The 9,919-nt window shown below is 34.9% G+C and overlaps 1 protein-coding gene and 1 pseudogene across 5 annotated transcripts; both read left to right on the top strand.

The window, feature by feature from the left end:
* The first annotated feature begins 4,527 nt into the window (after window positions 1–4,527).
* LOC131595626 (pentatricopeptide repeat-containing protein At3g49740-like) lies at window positions 4,528–9,145 on the top strand. Of its 5 annotated transcripts, none has more exons than XM_058868029.1 (3): window positions 4,528–6,656; window positions 6,753–7,280; window positions 8,478–9,145. In XM_058868029.1, the coding sequence occupies exons 1-2, from the start codon at window positions 4,673–4,675 to the stop codon at window positions 6,845–6,847; spliced, it is 2,079 nt and encodes a 692-aa protein (XP_058724012.1). In that variant the 5' UTR covers window positions 4,528–4,672; the 3' UTR covers window positions 6,848–7,280; window positions 8,478–9,145. The 5 variants fall into 5 exon arrangements, with proteins under 5 accessions (XP_058724012.1, XP_058724010.1, XP_058724009.1 ...); XM_058868027.1 differs by having other exon boundaries at window positions 4,528–7,110; window positions 7,236–7,280; XM_058868026.1 differs by having other exon boundaries at window positions 4,528–7,110; window positions 7,185–7,280.
* On the top strand, window positions 8,293–9,145 carry LOC131598143 (zinc finger A20 and AN1 domain-containing stress-associated protein 8-like; annotated as a pseudogene).
* Window positions 9,146–9,919: the final 774 nt, after the last annotated feature.

Raw genomic sequence — 9,919 nt, 5'->3', positions numbered from 1 at the left:
AAGCGTGGGCGAATTTGAGGTATGACAGTTGTCTCTATTTAATTATCTTTCGCCTTGAGAGTGCGGCAGATGATGTTTTTGAATAGTAGCATCAACAAAATCGTTGCAAAGCTTCCTAAAATGGTTAATGCCATTGAAAACTTGTTTGAGACTCCTTTGCTACAAGAGGAATTATCAATTATAAAACTTCAGGCTTCTGCAACTTTCTACTAAAGTCTTCACATGACCAAAATAAGACAAATTGACCTTAGAGGTTGATAGTGACATGTTAGAAAATCCTCGATTCTTGAGCTTTTACTGTATTTAGGTTCTAGTCCTTCAGAGTCTGAGTCTTAACTTCTTATTCTTCAAACTCAGACTCTTCAAAGGTTGGTTTGATCTTCAGAGACTGACTTGATCAACACTCTAGTACAAAAGTATAAGAGAACAAAGAAAGTCGAATACAAGCTTAAAGTGCTTTTGACTGGTAAATCTTGTAACGGTTGAATCCTATATATATCATTGGACTCTCTCTTTCTTTACAAAATTAAGCGACGTAGAACTTCAAAGAAGTTGTATTCTATATATAGCTATACACTCCCTCTTCCTTTACAAAACTAAGCGATCTGAGACTTTTTCAACATGTATATTTTCAACCAACCCTAACATGATATTCAGAATCTATCTCTTAAGAGTTTCTCTTTCAATGTTCAGTGCAGTTTCCTAACTGACTTTCAATCAGTATCTTGAACTTTATACATGCACACTTGAATACTCAGTAGTCTACCAAATTGTTCTTTAAATACTTTGTTATTATCAAAACTTAAGGGATATAATTTTGTTCCAACACTTTCATGCATGAATAAGAAAAAAATAACAAAACAACATATAAAAATATTACATTGAACTCCCTACATTGTTTCAAAACAAAATTAACAAGGTGAAGATAAAAATCACCAGAAAACTTTAAAATGAAACTTCACTGAATATTTTGACATTTTTAAAGGTGGTATGAGAAGGCTTTTTTGGAATTCAACTACATAATTACGGGATGTTGAGCCAAAAGTTTGAGATGGTCTAATTACGGTAACTTTTGATGAATCTTTTGTATTTTGATATATTTTAGAGTGAAGTTACATTTTAGTCCCCCACAAAAACTGCAGAGGTCAGATTAGTCTCTGAGAAAAAAAAGTCCCTATTAAATCCCTTACAAAATTTAACCGAGTCATGTTAGTCCTTCTACTAATATTTTTTTTTAAAATCGGTTTTTTTCTTACTTTTGAACCGTGATTGGATTTCTAGTGAAGACCTATTTTAGTCCCTCAGAAAAAAGGGAGAGTCCAAATTAGTCCCTGGAAAAAAAAGTCTCTATTTAATCTCTTACAAAATATAACTGAGTCATGTTAGTCCCTCTTTTAATATTTTTTTCAAACGATTTTTTTTCTATTTTTAAACCGTGATTTGACTCTTATTTTACGATTGTTGATTTGAAATTATTTTGTGAAGGGATTGTAGATAAATCATCGTGACACCACAATGTTCTTTTTTTGTTGGGTTTATTGTCATACTTATGGGTGAGTGAGTAGTGACTACAGTTTTTCTTGTTATGTATTATTGTGTATTAGGTGTTGTTATTGTTTCAGTTGTTAATGATCTTTTAGAAAAGTTTAGTTCTGCTACTAGAGTGATTTAGACTAATTTCTTACTTTTGTAAATATGACTTGGGGCGAAAATAATACACATGATATGTTGGAAGAAAATTGGTTTATACCGTATTCCTTAGGTTTTGATGATAACAAAGTATTTAATGAACAATTAGGTATACTAACATATGTTCAAGTGTGCAGGATCATTAGTCAAAGAATTTATCAGGCTCTAACTCTGATTGGAACATACGAAGAGAAGCTTAAGACTTAGATTATGAAAGATCAGAATCTGATGACTCAAATTTTGAATGATAAGATTCTGATGTCTCACAACTAGGTAACCCAGCTTCTGGTGGAAAATTAGACTCTGAAAACCATGTGCAAAGGAACTTAACCTCTGACCCGTACTCAATCTCTGAAAGCAGGTTTATCTTGTCAAGTCTAGTCACGGTTTAAAAATAGGAAAAAATCGTTTGAAAAAAATATTTAAAAAATAGACTAATATGCCTCTCTTAAATTTTGTAAGGGATTAAATATGAATTTTTTCTTAAGGACTAATTTGGACTCTCTTTTTGTGAGAGACTAAAATGAGTCTTCATTGGCATTCTAGATACGGTTCAAAAGTAAGAAAAAAACCGGTTTGAAAAAAAATATTAGTAGAGAGACTAACATGACTCGGTTTAATTTTGTAAGAAATTTAATAGAGATTTTTTTTCTCAGGTACTAATCTAACCTCTACCGTTTTTGTGAGAGACTAAAATTAAATTTCACTCTATTTTATTAATCAATATTTATAACTTATATGAATCATATAACTTTTGTTAATTATATTTTTTCAGTCAAAAACCAAAGCTGTTAAATTGGAAAAAAGATCTCACTCAAGTTGACTTAACAAGCTAGTGGATATGATTCTAGAACTTTAAAATAGACAAGAAAATGATAGTCATCCGTAGGGGTGTTCGCGGTGCGGTTTAAGCGGTTTTGAAGAAAAAAATCATCCAAATCGTAAGAGAAAAAATCGTGCGGTTTGGTTTGGTTCGGTTGGCTTTAAAAAAAAATCCGAACCAAACCAAACTAATGCGGTTTGGTTTGGTTCGGTTGGTTCGGTTTTTACAAATATTTTATTGAGCCATACATACACATATAGATGACAACATAATTTTGTATTTAGACATTCATACACTATCAAATAACAACAAAACTCGTCATACTTAGACAACAATTTTCCATTTAAGATGTAAAAATTAAATTAGACAAAAGTGGAATATTAAACATAAAATAATAGCATAAAACAATATAAAAATTATTATAATGAAACAAAAAAATATAAGAGACAAGAGATTAGTGAAGGTGAAAAAGAAAAAAAAAAGTGTTGAGAGATTAGAGAAGAAGATGTGCAATAAAAACGAAACTGAAATATTGAACATTTACATAAAAATTAGAAGGTTAAAAAGAGAATATAAGAGAGTAGAAATTATAGAAGAAGAAGGAAGATGTATGTGGAAAAGAAGGTGCGACAATGTTATTAGAGATTTGAGAAGATCGGGACTGAAATTATATGTGTAAGAATGAGAAAATGGTTGGTAATCATAAGACTAAGGCATAATAGGTTTAAGTTTGGGTTGAATGTGAGTTAAGTAAAATTTAGGTTGTAACATAATGCGGTTTGATTCGGTTTGGTTCGGTTTACAAAATACAAACCGCAAACCGAACCAAACCGTGCGGTTTTGTTAAAAGATGACCCAAACTAATCCGAACCAAATGCGATTTTTTGCGGTTTCGGTTTGATTTGGTTTGATTTGCGGTTTTCTATTGGGTTGGTTTGCTTTTGAACACCCCTAGTCATCCGTGACTAATGAATACTTTGTTAAAACTATTTAAGATATTGATGACTATGATTATCAGAATAAGGTAAATTTAGATATCTTCGATGATGCTCATATACAACAAGAATTGGAGGAACTCTTGATTATTCTGAGGGAAGTGGAACCAAAGGCTGATGTCGAGGATGTGTTTGTTTGGTCCTTGAATGGGAGTGATGGGTATGAGGTGAAAAAATATTACGAGAAGTTACAAGAAGAAGTAGATGACGCTGGGCAGGTTATACTGGAGGAAAACATGTCAGCCATTAATACAATTTGGAAAGCGTGGATGCCTTCGAAAGTTAAGCTTTTTGCGTGGAGAATGCTTAAGGATAGAATCCCAACACGTATGCAACTTCTTCATAGAAACATTATAGAAGAAAATGAAGAATGCTTTTGTGTGCTAGGATGCCCGATAATAGAAGATACCCAGCACTTGTTTATGGACTGTAGGAAAATGAGGACAGTGTGGATAAACATTTATCAGTGGCTGGGAATCCATGTGGACTTCAATGTGGATTGTGGGAACCATCTATTGCAGTTTGTGGAGAAGTTGAAAAGCTATTGCCCGGTGAAGAGAGCGGTGTCAGTGTGGGCTGCAGTGTGTTGGTGCTCTTGGAAACACAGAAATTCAATCTTATTTGAGAATGCGACGGAAGATTTGGAGGATCTAGTGCATAGAGTGAAGATGTACTCATGGTGGTGGATGGCCATAGGGAGTAAAAAAAGGGTAGAATGCTCATTTTATGACTGGTATAATTATCCATTATTATCTATGTCACTGTAATGCTTAGTTGTAGTTGTGTACTCATGTAATTTTGTATGATTGTCTAGGCTGCAGTTCCTTGTAATGTTGTTACTATTGCACTTCTGGTGCTGTTAATAGATTCCATTGCTTATCAAAAAAAAAAAAGATATCTTCGATGATCCTGGTGATTTTTCTTTACCATAAATACAATTTAGACATCTCCCTTCGTTGGAGGGGTAGGAAAAGGAGCATATTTATATATGGTGGTTAAGAATAAACATACATATAAGTAAACTGTTAAACTTAGAGGTAATGAACGTGGTTGCAAACGTACTATGAGAAAGAAATGCAACAATACGAGAAAACATGAAATATTGAGAGAACTTCACAAGTATGAGTTGACTCCAAACATCCGTTAACAACGAAACCGACAATAGATGAAACCCTGGTTTTCAAACCAACAAATCCTTCAACTCAACCACAAACTCTCACACCTCACCAGAACAAACCAGTTCTCCGATTCCCTCAAACTCTTCACCAAAATCCACTCCTCCCACTTCCATAAACCAGATCACTACACCCTTTCAACCGTCATAACCGCCACCGCCAACACCCGCCATGTCACCACTTTCGGTAACCAGCTTCATTCCTTCGCAATTCAAACGGGCCTCAAAGCCCATTCCCACGTCGCCAATTCCCTCCTCTCCCTTTACTCCAAAGCCCATGACCTTATCTCTGTTCAACTCGTTTTTGATGATGTTATATACCCAGATGTTTATTCATGGACCACCCTTTTATCTGCTGTCACTAGATTGAGTCATGTTGATTATGCACTTCATGTGTTTGATAAATTGCCCAAGTGTTATGTTGCTGTTTGGAATGCTATTATTACTGGATGCAGTGATAATGGACGTGAAGATGTTGGTTTTAAGTTGTTTAAAGATATGTTTAGGATGAATGTTAGGCCGGATAATTACACGTTTGCTACTATCTTGAGTTTGTGTTCTTTGGAGGATTTTGATTATGGAAGGCATGTTCATTCTGTTGTTTTCAAAACTGGGCTTTTGGTTAGGACTTCTGTGGTTAATTCTCTTATTACTATGTATTCTAACTGTGGATGTGTTGACAATGCTTATCAAGTGTTTGAGGAAACGGAAGGTGGGGTTCGCGATCATGTTACGTATAATGCAATGATTGATGGTTTTGTGAGCGTGGAAAGATTTGAAGATGCGTTTGTGATGTTTAGGGATATGCATAGGGCTTGTATTTGTTTAACTGAAGTTACTTTTGTGAGTGTGTTGAGCTCTTGCTGTTCTTTGAGAGTTGGGTGTCAAGCACATGCTTTGGCGATTAAGATAGGGTTTGATGATGGATATACTGCTGTCGACAATGCGACGATAACCATGTATTCATGCTTTGGGGAGGTGAATGAGGCTCGAAAAGTTTTTGAGAGAATGGAAGAAAGTAGGGATCTTGTTTCGTGGAATGTAATGATTTCGATGTTTTTTCAAGAAAATATTAATGAGGAAGCAATCTTGACCTATATGAAAATGAGGAGGGAAGGAATTGAACCAGATGAGTTTACTTATGGAAGCTTGCTAGCTGCATTGGACTCTCTACAAATGGTTGAGATGTTCCACTCCCTCCTTTGCAAAAATGGACTTATCAAAGTAGAAGTCTGGAATGCATTGATTTCTTCATATTCTAGAAATGGAAAGATAAAGTGTGCCTTTAAAATCTTCTCCAATCTTCCCAATAAAAGTTTGATATCCTGGAATGGTATCATATCTGGGTTCTTGATGAATGGATGCCCGGTGCAAGGGTTAGAGCAATTCTCTGCATTACTTAATACAAATCTCAAGCCAAATGCCTACTCCCTCAGTCTTGTTTTGAGCATCTGTTCTTTCATTTCAGCCATGGGTCATGGGAAACAGGTTCATGGTTATATACTACGGCACGGTTTTGATTCAGAAATCTCTCTGGGCAACGCACTGGTGACAATGTATTCCAAATGTGGATCTCTAGATGGGTCGTTGAGTGTATTTAATGCAATGGTCAAAAGAGATACAATCACTTGGAATGCTATCATATCTGCTTATTCACAGCATGGACAGGGTAAAGAAGCCGTGCACTGTTTTGAGGCAATGCGAATCTCCCCCGAAAACAAACCAGACCAGGCTACATTTACTGCGGTACTTTCAGCTTGCAGCCATTCAGGTTTAGTTGATGATGCTACCCGTATTTTTGATATCATGGTGAAAGTTTATGGATTTGTGCCAAGTGTGGATCATTTTTCTTGCATAGTTGATATGTTGGGTCGCAGTGGTTACCTTGATGAGGCAGAAAGAGTAATTACAGATGGATATTTTGGAGCACACTCCAATATGTGCTGGTCATTGTTCAGTGCTTGTGCAGTTCATGGTAATTTAATATTAGGAAGAAAGGTTGCTAGACTTCTCTTAGAAAGAGAACATAACAACCCGTCAGTTTATGTGCTTTTATCAAATATATGTGCAGAAGCAGGTCAGTGGGAAGAAGCAGCTAAACTGAGAGATATGATGAAACAATTTGGGACGACAAAACAACCTGGCTGCAGTTGGATATCAACCTAAGACTTGCAAGTTATAGTTGCATGTAAATGTATAAGCAGGAGCATAATGTGATGGAGTTCTTGTACAGAATCCAGTTTTGAATATGATAAACCAAAGAGGATGAGCTATATGTATAGATATATTCCTATACTTGCATAAAAGCTGGCTAAAGTGGCTGGCTTTTATTCAAGATGTTCTAATTTTTACCTTCTCAATGAAGATTAAAGAAGCCAAATTTTTACAGTAGAACCTCCTAGTGTGATTGGACAAGGAATTTTTTCAAGGTAATATAGTTTAAGTAATTCAAATTCTTCAGTGTTAACCTAATTCTTCACTTTTTTGTTTCATTATCTTCCAGATTTCTCAAAACCCCTCTTTTTTTCTGTGATTAACCTGATCACACTATCAGCACCGGTCAAAGTCAAATCAACTAGACAGGTCACAAATTTCTTAAGTGAGTGTTTTTGATCCTTGAAAAAAATCAGTGGAGATTATTTTTTTGTTATTAAATTTTGATTTCATGTTTATTTTATGGGGTTGTCGATTCAGATAACGGGGTTGTTAAAGTTTGATTTTTTTTCTCTTTTCTGTTTAGGTGGTATATTTTTTTGTTGGGGTTGTTAGGTTTAGTTTGTATGTTTGAATTTGTGAGTATGAATTTGATGATTGTTAGTTAATGTTTTGGTTGGTTGGAATTTGGATTTTTGTTTCCAATGTTGATATTGATTAGAGAGGGTTCTAGGTGTTTCTTCTTTGTTTCAAGTTTTGAAATTTTTTCTGAAAAATAAAATTTTAGTTTGATAGCAATTGTAAGATGTTTGAAGAGTGATCACAAGATGAGAATGAATATTGCTGATTCCTTTTCAATCATGATTATTAATCAACGATTAACAATCTGATCTGGTGTTTACACTCTAAATGACCTTGTGTTGGTCAGTATTGTTCGTAATAATCCTTGTATGCATTTGGCATCTGGCTTCTTCTGTATTGGCACAGGCTAGCTCTGTAGTACTCACTTCGTGTTGAAGGCGTGGTCGAAAGTGTTTGATATGTGTCGGTTTGTGTGGCAATGACATGTTTGATTATATTCAATCACTTCAATTCTTTTTCATATCTGTCGGTTTGTGTGGCAATGACATGTTTGATTGTATTCAATCACTTCAATTTTTTTTGGTGTCTGTGTTAGTGTTGTGTTAGTGTTGTGTCTGGTGTGTGATATTGGTGTCATGGCTAATGTTTTGAAAAACTAAATTGAACCGGGAAATTCTTAGGATCACGGTTTAAACTAGTTTAATCTGCTTGATCGAGGATGAAACTGCGGTTGAACTGCTTGATCGAGGATGAAACTGCAGTTGAACTGCTCAAGTAACCAGAGACATATCGGTTCAATCTGTTATAGTGGTTCAGTTTTAAAACATTTGTCATGGCACATGCTACTATGCTAGTGCAATTTGTTATTATTCAATATGAAGGACGGGCACTGGATATACTTGTCGGACACTAGGCACACCTTTGCTCTTAGATGTTGGTGCTGCAGTTCATTGACTATGTTGGTTTTCGACGTGCTCGTAGCTGTTTTATTGTAAAAAAAATATGTTTCTTTTCCTGTGTTTGTATTTTTTTGTGAGGCTGAGGTGTTCTATGCTTGCAGGTGATCCTAAAATAATAGTCTCATGATGAAACAGGACGCCCCATACTTTGTATTAACAATTGTGGCTTCTTCGGAAGGGCTGAAACCATGAATATATGTTCCAAATGTTACAAAGACACCTTGTTGAATAAGGAACAGGACAAACTAGCTGCAGCATCGGTTGCAAAATTTGTGAGTGGTGGTTCAACCCAAGAGGTTGTGAACTATGGTGCTATTGATGTAAAAGTTGGAAACGCAGAGGTCAAGCCGGTCTGTGCTGAGATTTCTGGAGATTCATCGAGACTAGTGAGATTCCGGAAACCAAAGGCAAGACAGGTCCAAGTAGATGTGGAACATGTCGGAAGAGCGTAGGATTAACTGGTTTCGCTTGCAAATGTGGAAACCTATTTTGTGCAATGCACCGATATTCAGACAAACATGATTGTCCTTATGATTACCAAGCTGTTGGTCGGGATGCTATTGCTAAATCCAACATTCCAACCTCATAATTAAGGCTGATAAGCTTGACAAATTCTAATGTTCCACTAGACTGATCTAGTAGTTAGAAAAAAAACATGTATTGCTTGTTGATGGGTGATGATGACTCACTTGCTAGCTACATTAGGGGTTTTGTTCTGGTTGGAATTCTTTGGATTGTTTGTTGGTTAATCTGCTTATTTTTTCTCTCATTTTATTAATGATGTTTACTGCTTAGTTTGTATGTCCTTGTGTGTTTTGACATCATTTATGATATAGATAATGTTGATTGGAACTTTTGGTTAATACTGAAAATAGATCTTGAAGAAAATCTCTTTCCTGGGTGAAAAAATTGTGCTGTCAATCACAGACTCTGAAAAATCTTTCTACTTAATAGCAGCATAGCGTAGAATAAGAGCAATTTGTTCAAATGCAAACATATAATTTTTCTCTTCAAAAATATTTAATTTTCCTTCAGTCAACATGTTGCTCTCTTTTTGTTACATCAAATGTTGATTTTTTTCTCTTTAAAAACAAGTTGCTCATTTTACACAAGAAGTTGATCAGTAGGACCGGTAATATGAACTCCAAGTCTGATTCTACGACTTTTTCTGGACAATTCTTCGTTGAAGGGGAGTGTACCTTTATCCTTTCGATTGTCTTATTATAATGAGAATATTATATAAATATTCTCTAATAAAAATGCAACTACAGATCCTTATCTGATTAAGTAGAATCGGTTACATGGATAAATTTTTGTTATAATGTTTTATCTGAAATTATATTTCTATTTAAATTGTTAATCTCGAGATTTTCTTAATAATTTTTCTTATAAATTTTTTAAATCTCCCTTTTCCTCTAATTGTTAATCTCGAGATTTTTTTAATAATTTCTCTTATAAATTTTTAAATCTTCATCTTCCTCTAATTGTTTGACTATAAAAGATGTAAGTAATGATGATCGACCAACTCTAACCGGTGAAAGTC

The sequence above is a fragment of the Vicia villosa genome, linkage group LG4 (genome assembly GCF_029867415.1).
Source record: "Vicia villosa cultivar HV-30 ecotype Madison, WI linkage group LG4, Vvil1.0, whole genome shotgun sequence".
Taxonomy (NCBI): Eukaryota; Viridiplantae; Streptophyta; class Magnoliopsida; order Fabales; family Fabaceae; genus Vicia; species Vicia villosa.
Note: the sequence above shows the minus strand (reverse complement) of the source record. Positions and strands in the feature narration are given on the sequence as shown.